Source organism: Spea bombifrons, chromosome 5, assembly GCF_027358695.1.
Source record: "Spea bombifrons isolate aSpeBom1 chromosome 5, aSpeBom1.2.pri, whole genome shotgun sequence".
Lineage (NCBI taxonomy): Eukaryota > Metazoa > Chordata > Amphibia > Anura > Pelobatidae > Spea > Spea bombifrons.
The window spans coordinates 32,940,982-32,958,523 of NC_071091.1; the positions used below are offsets into that span (position 1 = coordinate 32,940,982).

A 17,542-nucleotide genomic window follows, 5' to 3' on the forward strand; every position below is an offset into this window, starting at 1 on the left:
ATACATGCGCAGATTTACTGCAGTTTCAACTCAAAGTGGAATGCTTGTGGCATACAGGGACATTTGAAACGCAAACAAGGATCAAGTCTTGTTATGGAATCAAAGTTTCGTCTTGTTCAAATGACTTGAGGTCTGGTCTCGAGATTGAGTGGAACGAATGATGTTACCAGCTTGAGGCTGCCAGGATTCATTAGCAGTCAATGATCTCAGAGCTCATACATGCTCGTTTACAGTACAGTTTAAATTTACACCGTTAATGTGTGTCTGGAGCAATTGGCCGCAGTGTGCTTTTCGTGTGAAGAACAATTGGAGCGTCTCGTCCAACAACTGGACACAAACGCTAAAGCTCCTGCAAGCGCAAGAACAGACCGTTTTTGAGGCTTTATAGCTTGTTATGATAAGTAAACTAAGGAATTAAAATAAAGGGGATGAAAAGATCTGTTCAATGTACTAAATAAACCTATGCAATGGCGTTTACAGATGCGCAAAAATTACAAAGTGTTCTAGAAAGCCAGTATACAATTTTCAGAGTTTGCATAATAAGTTCTTCTCCTTAATCTACATCTCCCCTATAGTTAAGTTGCTGGTTGTTTTTGATTGGTTCAGGCAGCCTTTGGATGGTTGATGGCGCAAAAGTTAAGGGCAGGAAATAGTTTACAATATACTAGTTTTGCCACCTTCTGCCAAAGCTATCAGCATCTCCTTTGTAAAACAATCTCCTTCTTTTTAACCAAAATATATACTTGAAAGAATTAACTGGCTGAAAAATAAAAAGCACAAGCTGGCTGTTTATTAATCCTAATATTCGATTAGTTTAGAATGTGTGAATAATAATCCTCCCACCCCAGTCTCATAGAAAACATCATGTGCCATTTTTAATATGCTTTTTCATATTTCAAAGATATTAAACACCTTCTTCATTCTCTTTTTATGAGATCAATGGGCCTCGCTTGCTACCATGTAACAATACCCCTTTCCCATCCAACTTTATAAGTTTAATGGAAAAACACTACCAAACCATCAAAGGGTATTCCAAGGCATTAAAACAGCACATGCTTCAGTTTCCATACTGTCGAGGAAATGAAGGGGGCAGTTGAGAGAAGCGACGGAGAATTAGATATCCGAACCTTTTAGTAAGGGAGTTGGCTTGCTACAAATACCATATGAAGCTCCATAAAGATTAAAGTGATTTGTGAAAAAATAACATAATATGCCTATTTGGCTTGGCCAGAGCTAGTGAAAACACAAGTTATGAAAATATTGGAGTTTCAAATTCTAAAGTGCATTAACTGCCTTAATAACCATCTGATTAAGTACCAGTTTTGTGCAAGAAACATGTTTGTGTATTGTAGCTTTTTAAAGCTCACTAATGCATGTGACATTTAAGTTAATGGGCTTTTTTTTACTCCCCATGTGAGTTTGCTCTCACCCTGAGAAGTTATCACCCCACTCTTACAAAAGCAAATAACTTAATGAGGAGGAATACCAATCCAACACAAGAGACGTTAACATGTCCCTATGATATACACATAAAGTATAATATGTACATATTGAAGGTCATTTTTAAAAGGTTTCATAGATACATACATGGGAGCTATGTAAAAAAATAGATCTATGAAGGAAATGGTACAAAATCACTCTATAGACAGTGATAAGTGTTATAAAAGTGTGTTAATATTTGTATTACTTTTGCCCCAGAACTCACATAAATTGCCACACTGAGTGGCAGTTTAGCACACACATCAAAAATATGTATGAAAGCAGGTCATTCCATTTATATATCATATATATTATATATATATCATATTATATGTGTCATTTTTCAGCGCTCCTCCATTCTTCTTGTATAATTGGTTTGGGTTTTAATCTGTAATTGGATTTGGTGTAATACTTGGAAAAAGTGGCAGTTCTGCTTTAAAGAGTCTATGGCGGCACCGACCAGAACCATGCAGATACTTCATAGGGATTATAGAAGAAAGTGTTGCACTCAGGTAGATTCTCGTGTATTTCTGCATAAAGATGGATGAACGATCTTTTGTCTCGTGGCAATATGCCAATATGTCTACAGGCAAAAAAGTATTCTCCACTATTGTGCATTACCATCGTGTTGGCATACGGCTGGTCGACCTTCAGCTATTAACGTAAAGCTTCTGAAAGGGTTTCTTAAACTTGCTGTTGCTGCCTACCACCGAATCGCGAAGCACAAATATTAAAAAAGGGGAGGCCAGCCATAAAAGTAATGCCGTTTTCATTGCCTTTATATGCCGGATATGAAACAGGCTGCAATGTAAACTGACAATGCTATTTCCTGTATGTGTTACAGCTGTTACGTTACTTTAATATACATCATGTGTGCGCAGAAGAGAAAAAAAATCTTACAGAGCGAGAGTAAATGTAAGTTGAGTGTCCCGCGGCCATTAGAGAAGGGAGTACTTATCAAGGCAATTTTAAATGAAAACAGTTTGCCGCAGCTAATTACACAGCCGGGCTGTACGCTGAAGGCATTTGCAGTCCTGCTGCAGTGATTAAAACTATCAGCCATTACATCTCCAAAGAAATGTATAAAGTGGGCTCTTTACAAATTGTTACGGAGCCGCTTGTGCACAGTCACTCCTTTGTTTAATCGAGAGATCTGCCCAAACACTTGATTGTGCGGATATTTCCCTACGGCCGGGAGTGAAGGTTATTTCATTATGCCTTTTGGGAGCAGCAATCTATCTAATATGTTGCTGAATTATTGCCGGCTGAGCTGAACACGAGAAACAAAGCCCCCAAAGTGTAGCGGCGCACCAAACTCCCATTTGGCTAAGGCTTTTAAACACGGACAAAAGTAATTGCAGGCATGTCCATGCTCTTCTTAAAATGCAGTAAAGTTATTGAAACATATCGACGAGTTATGTCTCTCCCGTGTCCTATGGTTTTAATGATTGCCATACATAACAAATACATGTCTCCATCACAGCCTTTAGCAGAAATACCGGTACTATTTATTTGTCAGATGCTACACCTACAGCAATTGCTTTCTGTTTGCCAATCGCTGTGATTCTATTCAGAGTGATTTTTTGTTGCAAGTGCACAGAACTGAAATCAATGTCATATTTTACTGGACCGATCAGGGGAGATCCTCTGATTTTCCCAATCAGTCCATGGTTTTCCCCAAAGGACAGTGTCTGAAAACCAGGACTGTCTTTCATAAAACCAGACGATTGAGAGGTATGAATGTGCAGGACAAGGAGTTGCCACTAATTCAAATGAAAGCAAGACTCCTGTGACAGCATGTTGGTGAAATTCCACATACTAAACAGAATCAGAGTATAATATTGTTCTCGATAGAAAGAGGGCTTATTTTATAGGGTTTTTTGTGATACTCTTCTGCAATTTCAAACATATTGCAAAGATGACCTCTGGGAAAGTTATACAAAACATACAGGTGTGAGGAAAAACATATAGGCCAACAGATTGCCAGATAGATAGATAGATAGATAGATAGATAGATAGATAGATAGATAGATAGATAGATAGATAGATAGATAGATAGATAGATAAAGTTTTCCCTAAAAAGTTATGCATTATATATTATGTCATATATAAAAAGACCTCTAATACACTTTTGATGCCCATCTTTGTTTCACAGGAAGTAAAACATAAAACTGAATCTAACTTTCACTAAAATTAGCTAAAATAACCCGGATACTGTTTATTTGTGGTATGGAGGTTTCAGAGCAGGCATCCAGACACGGCCTCCGTGTGTAAACCACAAAAAAGGGATTAATCCCGAAGGACCATTGCAATAAGACCTGAAAAAGTAGAACAGCAGCATCCTATCACTTACGGAGACTCTAACCTTCTCCCAGACGTCTTGCCTAGCAGACTGCACATCAAAGCAAACTGGGACCAGATAGCAGGATTGTGCACGAATCCCTTATCTCAGTGCAAACGGATGCTTCTCCTCTGATTGTCTTGAACTGCCACCTGTCCCAGCCATCTTTGAAGGCAACGCTAAGCCTGTGATGGATCTGACCTCCTTGAGCTTGAATCCTTTTATGTCTTTCTTCATTTTCGTTTCAGTTACATTTTTGTACCCTTGCAATGCACTGTGCATCAAACAAAGAGAGTCCTCCCTCTAGACTGTCACCAGCTATTTAGGGGGAAAAAAGAAAGAAAAAAAAAAACAATGCAAAGGATTATACGCCACCCCGCAATACGAGGGGATGTCCTCCCAAGACAAGCCTCTTATTTTCAAGTTATAACTTGCCGCCTATATCTGGAAGAGGCTTTGCAAGCAGGACTCCTATTAACTGAAAGCCAGAATGTGAAAGCTGCACATCAGAGATAGCTTAAAAGCATAAAACCTTATAATAAGCACATATCACATTGGAACGCGCTAAACGATCTGTATGAAAAATAGAAAAGCCGGGGCACAAAAATAGTATTTACTTTTGTGAGCAGTAACCTTGCTTACTAACCTAGAAAGTGATGCTGAGACAAATGTTGGGCTCAAAATGCAGGCATGAAAGCAGAGATCTAAGTCGCTTAGGGACGTCTGAAGAGGATTTAACCAGTCAGGGGCTCTGTTACTTTGGTGCGGGACAAGAATTACTCTATGAAAGTGTCTTTTTATATTTGTTAGAGTTGTTATATTGCTGTCACATCGCCAGTATAAAAGAAATACTTTTGAATAATCATATTTCTTGTCATGTGACACAAAAGCAGGCGCTGATAGGTCCTCTTAAAGGTTTCTGTGTTGTTTTAGTGATTAAACCTTTGGAGGAATAATCCAACGATCTTCTGGGTTTCATATTATTAACAATCTAGTAAGTGTGAAATAGAACATCTATTTAGGAAGGAATATTTCATGTATTTAGGAAATCTTTTTGGGAGGGGGGATATAAGTTGGTTGAAAACTACATTTCCTTACCTAGATATTTACATGGGGCTTATCCCAGCAGTAAGACTGACAGTGTGTATGGGAAAGAGATCTGTGCCATGAACAGACGGTTTACCTGCTCCTTCTGCTCCATGCCTATAGGGATTATACCCAATGGGTTACCTTGGTAATTGGCCATTATTACTTAGCCAGAGCACCATGCTATATCATTATATATCGCGTAATGCTTTACAAAAGAAATTCTAGGACAGAGGATATATGTCTGCTCTAACCCACGTGGCTAATTAAATGCAGAAAATCAGGAGAGTCTGCCTGACTATTGCATTTCCCAGCTATGCATTAGGATGGTCAGCTTCTTTCATGTGTGCGTCAATGTATTACATTAGGCATTAAGAAACTATTAGCAAACCATCTTTGTGAAACTATAGGGTGGCTCGTAAACTAAACCTGACCCTGTCTTTAGAAACAATGACGGATGAACCCAAAAAACTCCCATGCATTAAAATGCAGAACACGTGCAGTAATTTGTCAGGTATCCAAAAAAGGCCATAACTGACCTTCTTTCCCTTTTTTTGGGGTCTATACATTATATAGCATTAAAAATATACTAGGGGTAAAGAAACACTTCAGCCCTATTTTCATGTTAAATGCATATTGGAGTCCATCTTGCACAGACTCCAGTACCTATGATTGCAGTCTATGGCACACGCTCACTAGCACTCCCATTCAAGTCAATAGGCCATGAGCTCCCATTGAAATCAATGTAAGTAACATTTGCCAGTTATATGTATCTGAACACTTATGTTTGAACATGAAGTATACATGGAATTGGCTTAAGATTCAATGACATTCCGGTTTCAGCAGATTCAGGCTGGGGTAAATGATCCCCAGTTTACTGCACTACCATCAGTGGAGTCCATACAAAACATGAACTAAAAATATATATTATTGGGCACTAGAGTGTCCGCCTTAACTCCTTATCCTTGCTTTATTTGTATTTATATAAAGTGAAAATTGCCAACACATTATGGTAGCATTCAACATTTCAAGGACAAAAATCATAGTGTTAGAACTGCTGTTTCTGCACGTCGGCAGGCCTTAGAAAGTGTAGAATAGATAAATAACTTGCAGACCTCCAGTAGGAGGCTAAATTTGTATTTATTTTTTTATTTTGAACATTGCCATGTAGATACTACACTTTTTGGTATGAAGTATGCAAAGGTGTCCTCCAAATGCTAAATGCCCATTTAACCTGATGGGATCAAAAGAAGAAAAATGGAAGTGAAAAGATGCAGTCAGTCAATCCAACAGGCAGTGATATTTCTGAGATAGAAACAGAGGTGCGGAGGAGAGTGGGGCAAATATGGGACTAGCCGAATACAGGTGACCCATAAAAAGTACATTATATACTGTAAATACAGTATACCAATATGCAGCCATTCACCGGTACTGCACTCTATATGATGAGGAGACTTCTTTCTAATCTTAGACATTTACAGGATGTATTTAAGGGACTGCGGGGAAATGTACATACGGTACAGTACAGTGTTCAAAGTATAACCTCCCACTTTGAATGGCAGAAGATGACACACAATCTTTATTTCCATTCTTGTGGCGCGACCACTGGAGAAATGTCCTCTTTAACCTTCTCTCAATGTGAACATCACAACGCACTGATTTGTAAAGCCCTTTGTGTAATGATGTGTTAAGCGTGTTAAGCTGAAATAAACTGCAGCTCAGGAATCCATCTTAGCCCAAACCTGTTGTGTACCACAGGAAGTCGGCAACCTTTCCAAGTAATTAAGGGGTTAATGTGAGATATGGAAAAAAAACATCAGAATATTGCATTATTGCTGGGACATTGTGGGTATTCCTGATCATTCCTAGTTGTAAGCACGTTTCTATTCAAGCCGTATTCATCATACCACAACACCCATTCACTGGTGGCCTGATCGTGTCCCTAGCGATGCCCATATGCCCCTTATTACGCTCCCAGCGAAGGTGTCACATTTGGGGCACTTGAAATGTTGGGGAGTATATATGTGATAGTTCTTGGACCCCCCACTTTTAAAATGAAACATTAAAGGTAATCAGCTGTGTTCCCCTTTATCTAGTCCCTGAACCAGATCTGCTGCTTTAACGTCCCAACATTTCCACGCTGAATAAGAATTTTGTGGTAAAGCATGTTTTGAGAATAGCTAGAAACTACCTGTTGCCACCCTTTTAAGCAGCAGTGCGGGACTCCAGACCCTTTACAATCCATTGTCCATCCTTCTGGCACAAAAAAGGGTTAACGCCTAAATGGTGCACACATTTCTGGAATATCTGTGTGAGAAAACACTTTGACTTATCTGGCTAATAATGTGCAGAAAGACATGTGAGAACGCATGCATTCTTCTGTGTTTATTGCTTTATATGGTGGAGATTTTATGGGTGATTTCTTTCTACACAGAAGTGTTTCTGTTAATATTGATGATTGATATCCCTCTGTAATAAGACTCACAAAGGTCTGGATGCATAAGGGTGAGGTGCCCTGGCCCCGTCCTGCGGGTGATGGGGAAATGTAATATTTCATGATGAAAGCCAAGACATATGCAATGCAGTTAAAGAGTTAACTCACTGGTCATTAGCAAACCCCCAAGACTAAAAACATGTGGGATTATTTATCAAAATAAAAACACATGTTTCGAGCATTTTATATACAGCATTTTGTCCTGAGGGCTATTTACTAAAGCGGCTACAGCTGCTCAGTTAATAGCCATGGCATGCAATTCTTTCTACACAGGTGCTGGGCCTCTAAGCAAACTTAAGCAAACATTGTTCTATTCACTAAACTGCTGGGTTGACAGGGCTGGCTTTCTGCTATATATGCCCTAATTCACCTACTGCGAGAAAGATCCTTCAAGATGCTTCTTGTGATGGCCAACAGTCATCTACGCAATCAAGTCACTGAAATATAAATTATATACATACATATATATAGTGTGTATTATTAAGTATCTTCATAGCTAAATGCGTGATGGAGCTATAATCTAAGCAGTTTATTCACTGAAGGGAGAGTTGACTAGAACGTTATGGTTTTAATTATCTCGCTTTACTATTCATTATGAGAGGCCAATACTGTCAAGTTTCTCCACTGTGAAGGGCTGAGCTGGCCCTGTGTAATGCATAGTTCAATATGTAAGGAGAGATCTCACTGAATTAACTATGCATTATGCAGGGCCAGCCAAGTTCTTCCTGCAGCGGAAGCTCACTTGGGCTGGTGATTCATAATATATATATATATATAGTGACCTCAAGGAGCGAAACACAACTCTCCTGTTAACATCAACAGTGCACAAAGAATATGAGAGAAGCCGTTCCAATACTGAGCAACCCTGATATTCTATATTATAAAAATAACATATAATAATATATTATATATAACGTGTAAATCTTTAGACATGGAGCACCACTGGTACTAGAGAGGGTGACAGCAACATCTTTGTCTGTTTCCGCTACACAAAAATGGTAACAATATCACAGATCAAAGGGCACAGCCTTGTCTTATACCTCATACCACTTTCACCTCAGTAACTGCCTCCCTGTCCTGTGGCTTTCTTATTCACATCAAGGATGTAGTCTGGTATCCATCTCAGAATACAAACATTCATTTAGGAATCTCTGGAGACCGGCTGAGATGTGAATTATCCCAAAAAGATCTTCTAAGTATCAGGTTAGAAATAAAACACATAAAGTGTCAGGACTGCTGGCTGTAACTTTGCGTTGCCTGGATAAATAGATTTCAAGGTGGTTTGACGGATTAATAATCCCTCCCTCATCATCTCCCCAGAATCCCTCAGTCCCTTGGAAAGTCATAGGTTGAAACATCTGTTTATATCAGTCCAACTGGTGACTGAAAAACAGTCCTTTATAAAAAAAAGTAACTCCTTGTGTACTAGTTGTCTTTGATAACATAATGCCCACTATGGGCAAATTAGGAAAAGCCGATACTTATCTTTATAAATACAGAAATGTTATAACACAATTTTGGGGGGTCTTTAAAACTAAGATTACTTGTAGATTTCATCTTCATTATTCTGGCCTCCTGGAGTACTCCCGCAAAAGGGAGGAGCCACGAAAACAGCCCATCCCTTATTCCTCCAATCAAAGGAGACGAAGAAGATAGAAGAACAAGAGGCAAGAGAAGAAGCAGAGCTTCAGGAAAGGAGGCCGGTGAAACGGAAGTGGACAAGGTAGGGAGACATTCAGAGGGGGGTGTGAGAGAGCTAATGTGAGAGGGACCACGAGGGAGCGTCAGAGTGTGAGAGAGAGTAAGTAAAAGTGAGTGAATGTGAAGAAGAAAAAAAAAGAAAACCAAACAAAAATTCAGAGCTCTCTGCTTCTTTTTCATTGGGTCTCCCTCCTCGTTTTCAGAAGATTTAGATTTGTCTATGGCTAGTTTACATAGCCTCCCTAGAGGATGCTGCTTCCAGTAGGTTAATATACTACAATAACTTATATATATATATTACAATAACTAAAAACATAAGCAGAAATCACAAAGTTAAAATGAATCGTGCTCTTCCAATCCTGACAAGCCTGCAAGAAATACAAGTGTACCCACGGCAGTTTAGACCTGCCCCGATTAACATTCTCACATGGCAGTGCATGGTGACACTCGATCGTGCTATATTTCTCGCAAGTCTTTAGTAGTGTTGTCATGGGATCTAAGTGATGTTTATTTAGAAATCCAGACAGCGCTTGACAGGGCCCATCCTCCAGCTCTAGGCAGCAAGGAACAGATTCCCCCCTGCAATGTTTTTTATTCCCCACATATGTTATGGATGTTTGAAGTAATGGGTACCATCCGTCTGCAATGAAAGCCTTTCAGTTCTGCCTGATAAGTGGAACTTCCCAAGAGAACACGGAATCCCACATGCACACATTTAGAAAAAGAAGCATTTACAAGAGGAGCAAAAATAAACATATTTTTATGTAAGGTTTGTGCTTATTGCTTCCGTAAGCTGGTCTGTTTAAAACATTAAACACTTATAAATAAAATGACTTGAGTGCGCATTTTCCTCACTCGACAATCGAAGTATTACGACAATAAATGAGTGCAGAGAGTGTTTGGAATGAGGTGTACAGGACAGAATTATCTTTGGGACAAATGTCACTCAAATAAACCTACGGGACTTAGGGAGCGCAAGACAAGAAGATGATAGAAAAACACAGTCTAGGTGAAATAGGATGAGGAATGTATGCATGTATTTATAAAGTCTGCTTGGTTTGACACTTTTTGCCACGGCTGTCAGCTAAGGTAAAATAACCCCCGTATTTAAACCCAATTATACTGACTGAAAGACTATGGCTTAGTTATGGTGAGCGGCAGTGCCGTTACTTCCACGGGTGACGTGAAGCACACAATGCACTGTTTATTCACACGTATCCCAGTATACTTTCTATATAATCTATCAATTCATTAAAAGCAGCAGCAGCCTTCCAAATTAATAAGGAGAGGTGTGCCCATATTTATGGGCCTTATTGATTCTCAAAGCACCAGTTCCTACTTGCTGTATTTTCTAGACACTGCTAAATAATTTGTATTTAAAATATATTGTATAGCTAGAGGATGGTAGTTTTTGGGGTTATTTTTACCTGATATGGCACATAAACTTAACATCTTAAATATCTTTGGCACAACAGAGTTCTTTGAGGCAATATGCAACCATTGTGTAACTGACTTTGGGGGTTATGTATGAAGAACTACATAATGTATGAAGAACAGAACAGCCACCAATCTATTGGTTGCTATTGTGATTACCCGACTTTTTCCACTTTGCCTTAGAACCTGACCTTTTTACGTAACCCCATTTTTCTCCAGCTACTTATGGTTTCATGTAGTTCACGAAGTTCTGTGCCCGCAGTACACCTACCCACTGAAAGCCATCTAACCCAGCAGGAGGTATTTCGGTACCCGCTCCATTTCTAAAGGGAACAAACATATTATTGTTCTGCTTGCATCAGATACCGTGACGAATGCCAGCAAAGTTATTAACTTGCCTGTTTAAGCAAGTATCCCCATTAAGCAAATTGTAGGAGACCTGCAAAGTCAAATTGTTACTTTTTACCGTAAAAGTGCCCACGATGAGGACGGCAATCATGCCACAAACTATATTAAAGCTCCCAGGTGCTGGGGATGCCAGCTGCTGGCGCTCTTAGCTGCATTTAGCAGTGACAGCAGTAAAAGCAGACGCCGGGCCCTATGGGGATCTGTGGAGTGTTCTCTGCCTACTCTGCACTATGCCAAATGGCATCACCAGCACCTGTGACACATTTAAGAGGTGACATTGAGAGCTCAGGGGGGTCAAAGTGGCATTTGTCATCACCAATGTTTTCTTTCCACATTCAGCTGCAAGCCTCTGAAATTAGATCATTTGCTTACACAAACCCCCGTGGCTCTCTGGAAATACAGTGTGTACCCTTCATTCTTGTGTTTTATAGGTTAATGAAAAGCAGCAAAAAATGATCTCATCTGTTTAAATGAACCCACATAACACCTTCGCATGCAGCTCTGGCACTTTAACACAAAGATGCCCAATGGTTTTTGTCTGGAAACAGATCCAGATGTATAAGTAACTTACGCGCTAACATCCATTTCAGACTAAAGCTAAATTCCCTCAATATAAAGTATAGTTCTCCCTGGCTGATATAGCGCTGCCATGCAGAAAAAAAAATGTTGTATGCCACTAGTGGTTGCATGGGACAATTTACTGTCTGTCTAACAGTGACCCAATGTAGACGAAGCTAGAAAAGGGGATTACAAAGTAATTGACATGATGACTTGTTGCCTAATGTTCACATAGCATATACAATTTCCTAGTTAATCAACCAAGTTGACCTCCTGCAGTTTTTATATGAGAAGTCAGAATAAATATATATATATACACGGTATATATATATATATATATATATATATATATATATATCAGGATCTAAAATTGTAACATGTTTTTATGTTTAGAGGTCTCTGTGTTTGGTCTCCTAAAACCCAACAAGTTTACAAGCATGGTCTTATTTTATGGCACAAAAAATGGGTCAGATTAACTTCCACCAGTGCCTTTTAAACGTTAAATTTAACACATGTTGCATGGTTTTCGCCTACATCTCCCTCTCTTGGGCTTTCTGTTTCATTGACTGCATCATAGTTTTCTTTAACTAATAGAAAATGTGTGAAGATGGAAACCCTCGTGGCAAACAAAAAAAAAAGCATTAAAAACATTAACCTTCCTGTAATAATTCATTGCTTCTGAAACACTTGTTATAAATTTCCTTTTTTTAACACAACTGGCAATCAACAGCTTTAACCAATAAAACCAACCGGATCCTTCAAACAATAATTAGGAGGCCTGCGGCCAATAAATATTGTGTTTTCTCTCATTTTTGTAAGTGCACTGTCTCATTATTTAAACTACAGGATAAAATAGCCTCACTCGGGAAAATTGTTTAAATTGTAGAACGCTTTGATCTGCTGATGACTACTCATTCTTTGCTTTATGCTCCTTACCAACTAATGAAGACTTAAGACTTGCTTTTTATCCCTATGACTTTTCCCCTACAAATACCTGTGCATTAATCAGCTGTCCTTGCTAATCCGTCATATGGCCAATGACCTTTTAACATACCCTTTGTGAATAATATAGAGAGGGGGCAGGAAAAACAAAACAGAGCCTATCTGGGTCACCAAGTGTCATCAGGAATTGGTGACCAAAAGGTTAAAAGTCACTGCCAAATCCTGCCTGGGTGATAAATCTCTAGTCTGAAGGTGCAAACTTTGACACCTCAAGATGTATTCCATTTTGAAAGTTTTTTTCCCCATTTCTAAATAGAAACAGATTTTTGGCTACCTACAATCTAAATGGTTTGTACAAATATTTGGGTTATATGAGTGATAAAACATTAAAGAAACTTTATTTTAACTGCTTCAAACCTAGATCTGTATGACTACTGTATAGTACTGGTTGCTGGCCTCCTAACTTTCCACCCAAATACATTGTCTTGGCCGGTTGATCTTGGCTACCTTGCTCTTGTGTTGGCACTTCTGCTAGTTCCACTGTAAGTATCTCCAGATATTAGTATAAATGTCATCCATTGCAAATCTGAAGGTCCACCAACCAACAGACTTTGAAACCAGTCTCCACCTTTTTGTAGCAATTAAGCAGAAAATATGGCATATAATTACCATTTAAATAAATGACCACCAAATCAAGTACTATATTTCTTTAATCTTGGAAACCAAAGTTCTTTCAAAAACCCTATCCTATATCTGTCACTCGCTTCCCCTGATTATAAAACATAATGATTCCAGGCACTGCATTGGGGGAACGTGGAAACATTTCCCTCGGCAACATTTCACTATCTTTGTTTTCTTCGTTATTCATTTTCTACCCCACACAAAATCCCTTTCAAAGGGCTTTTGAAACAGATCTGTAACAAAACCTGTAGTTCACAAAACCAGTGTGCAATGCATTTCCAAGGAGTTCTCTGGGATTCAAAAGGTTAAATGAACACCCTTTTAAGATACAATATTTGCAATTTGTATTTATTTTAAACAAAGAAGATTAGTTACAGAAAACCCCCCAAAAAGTGAAAACATCAAAACATCAGCTGGATACCAATTATTCCTAGTAGTATGCTGCATATCCACTGGTATAAAATGGGTTAACCCAATGGCTATATAAACTAAGGAATGCTACAAAATGTAGTCACCGGCCACTACAATCCACAGTTGTAAAATAATACAAGGAATGTTGTATTTTGGGAAAACACCACACAGTAAAACTCTAAGGGTGTGTGACTAATTCTGTGGCCTCTGAAGTTGGGATTTACGTGCCGCGTCCTTGTAGGGGTCCATATGTCACAGTACGCTACATTTTATAGGCTGAAGATGCCTATTTATTGGGAAGCAAAAGTGGTCATGCTGGGAGATGAACACATACAGTATACCATGTCAAGAACACTCATTGTCTATCGTACCAAATAATGTAGGAAACAATATTTATATATACCCACATAAGTATTTTACGATATGTGTGTTATGTGACACAGAAGAACTTGTTAATGATAAGTTTATATTTATATATATAAAGTATGTGTGTGTGTTACACAATGTCAGTCGTCAATTTTAAAAATCAAGTTGACTGCAATCTCACGTGGACAGTGATTTAAAAATAAAACTACTATAAGCTACCATTGTATTATATGCCCATTACTTACGGTAATGTGGATCTATGTAACCATTCCTGGGATCCATCGCAAATACGGTGCCACGGTAAGGAACAGAAGGCTCAGGCAGATGTGTTATAGATCCATGGATCTCCTTCTTTATTAATGAGGTCCTTTCCTCACTAGATGTAGAAGGCTCTTCACTGATTTTTGAAAGGCCTTGCCCTCCTTGTGGTTGCATTGTAATTGCGTTTCTTCTTTCTCTATGATATGGCTGTCCAGGACTTTCATCCTCTGTGAAGGGAAAATAAATAAATAAATAAATAAAAGAATGAATATTTTACGAAAGCTGGCAATACATGTAAAACACAAGGCATTTTCTCTGACTTTAGCTCTAAATTAGAGAGACGGTGCTTCTATTTTATTTAAAAAATACTATCTTGTTTGCATGCAAGGACCAACCTGATTAAAAAACTCAGAAGAAATGAATTGCCTGCTGCCTACAGACATGATTACAAACTCATAACCGCTCGGCCTACTCTTAGAACCATCTTTAACGGTAAAGGGGTACTGAACAGACCTAGAAGGAGGCTTTGGCTGGTTTGGTTTGTGCGATCCAAACAGGGCTAGAGCCTAAACTAATCATCACTTTTATTGCTCTGCGTATACTCAAGAAGAATGAAAGGTGCGTAAAGATTTGTAAAGTCACCTCCATAATTCCAAATATGTGAAGCTGCCCGCTCCAAAGTTATTTACCAGGTATACAAATCTTTTAACATTTAGGTGTGTTATCGCGTAATTCTCATGCCAAGAGACATGTATTACATACCCGCTAACCTCTCAGCGTTTCTATTACTTTAACTGTTTTGACTGTTAGATGATGCACAATACTGTTCTGGGTATAGCCAAGTTTACGTAAACCATTACAGTGTTAAGTAAAAGTGTTTAAACATGGCCAGTAATTACACGCTTTAGGTGCTGCAATAATTCAGTCTTACAACTTCCTGTTTGTTTAACAAACTTCCTGTTCTTGAACCAGCTCAAGTGGCCTCGATGTTACATCCAGGGGGAGTTACAATTTCTTGCACTACACTAATGATTACCCGTCTACGCAGGTAAGCAAACGGAAACGGAATGAAAATAAATTGACTGATGGATGTGGGAAAAGACTTTGCAAGAGTATTTGTTGAAATTCAGGGGGCAGGAGCTCCTCGAAGGGGAAAACAAAGTCCTTGATTTTGGCATGCTGCTAATTACAGGATCCCTCAGCTAACTTCTGTTAAAATTCACACTCGGGCTCCTGCAAAAGCTGACAACTCCGGATATCTGACCTGGCATTTTGTTAATTGCTGCAGTGTGATAAATAAAACCACTGCACTAAATGATAACAAATGGTTTGAATGAGAATGTAATTATTTGGATAAACGATCTTTGTTAGAACTAAATAAACAGGGGAAATTATAACGGAAGGAAATAAAAATACATTTATTTTGGAAAATATTTTGCTCTAGAGTAGATGAAATTATGAATTTATGTGGACTTTTTATTATTATTATTTGGGCTTTTTGTAACCTGCATTTCTTGGGCTTACTTCTTTAACTAAGACACTGCATAAGCTTGTCAGATCTAGATGATAGAGGACTTTCCTGGTCAGGGGTGGGTTCTGATCAATAATTTAACATTGCGATACACTCGTATCCTTGAAACATTCTGAGCTCCTGGAAATCAGGAAAGAAAGAAAGGTGCACAACAGAATTCATGTCCCAAAGCAGGTCTGTCCTTCCTACAGAGTTTTAAGTTTCATGCTATGAAAAGGTGGGCAAAAATGAAAACACGGATACACAGATTTTTTCTACATCATAGTAATTGCATTAAAAACACAAACATGTCCTTAATTGATTCTGTCCTGCAAAAAATACTTTAAACTCACAGCAGGATTTTATAGATTGAAAATCTCACACTTCCTATCCTGTTTATTATCGTATCTTGCTGTTGTTTTTGGATGACAGCCCGGTTATCGTTTTGTTGTCGAAGAAGGACACAATAAACTACTGTCCTACAACCTGAATGAAGAACACGGAAGTTAACATCCAGAGCCTATACTGAGCACTTCTAGTGAGCTCTGAGGACACATCTGCACTTCAGTGCTCGGCCTTATGTAAATAGTTTATACCTCTTGCAGAAAAAGAACAGACTATTCCTAATAGCTTTCCTTGCAAACAGTGAGCATTAGCAGCAGTGACATCATAGTGTAGAGAAAGCGATAAATTATATGGAACATTTACACATGGACGCAGCCTTAACATTTCTTGCCATTCTATAAAAGTCAGTAGATATATACATCTCAAATATGGAAGCAGTGAGTAAGAGCAGACATCCCCTTTAAACCTGGGAAAGTCTCATTTCCTTGTATCCTAACTGCCAGAGCGTAGCATGATACGTTCAATATGCTCTTACAATATATGAGCTTATTTAATACTTCATTCCACTGAGGTAGGGACTATTGTGGGATATATATCAAGTGGTTCTGGCGCAAAAAAATGTTGATTTCATAAGTTGCTATGGTGATAAGACCACTTTTAACTCCCACTGGCCTCTAAGAATGGTTTAGTGAAGACACCATGAGCTTTATCATTAAAAAGTGTGAGGAAAAAACGAGGCTACTTGAGCTTTAGTAAAGGAATTCATTTTATGCAAGGGGCAAAATGTGCAAAAATATATGGGCTGATTTTTACGTTGCTTTTCGAAACCATTGTTCTATATTCTTTTTTTTCTCTAAACCCCCACTGCAGTTTAGCTTACTGAGCTTGGTCTGGCCAAATCATAAATTCGGCCTCACTGTCTATCCAGGAAAGATGGTCTAGCCTGTTAAATGTGCTGGAATGGCATTAAGGAACCAGTGTATGTCAGAACGATGAGTCACAGGACTGTGATTAATTATTTCTGAGAGCTATGATTGAAAGCCATAATTCAGTCTTCCTTTGGTTTATCATAACATCACAAATACCATCCCATAATTACGGATGAAGTCATGGAAATTCCAAGATCCTTCCCAACTCAATAGCCTAATTGTAGCAGGTTGGACCAATAAATTGATATATTTGGTAAAAAAAAAAAAAAGCTTTGTTAACATTCCCCAAAGTGAAGTAACTTTAATAAAACTTGTGATGGCAGAACATAGCCCAGAATAGTAGAAATATTTAATATCCCCAAAAGGTTCCATTTATGTGTCTGTAACGAGTCAGTGGAAAAAACCTAAGAGTAAAACACTAAAGCATTTGCACCATGATAATTCTGACCCTACAGATCCATTGTGCGCAGCCACAACAACCTCACACAAGGTGCTCCCCCAACTTTCATAATATTACTAGTCCGGTGTTATGCAGAGAAGAATAAATGCAATGATGTTTGCTGGACTCATTTATTTTACTGCAAAATATTTATTGT

General features: G+C 38.6%; 1 protein-coding gene across 2 annotated transcripts in view; it reads right to left on the minus strand.

Moving 5' to 3' along the window:
• The window catches only part of GLI3 (GLI family zinc finger 3), a 104,367-nt gene that overhangs the window by 49,514 nt on the left and 37,311 nt on the right, over window positions 1–17,542 (minus strand). For both annotated transcript variants that reach the window (XM_053468401.1, XM_053468400.1), the window contains exon 3: window positions 14,147–14,389. In XM_053468401.1, coding sequence (XP_053324376.1) covers window positions 14,147–14,389 — 243 coding nt within the window. The remainder of the gene's footprint in view (window positions 1–14,146; window positions 14,390–17,542) is intronic.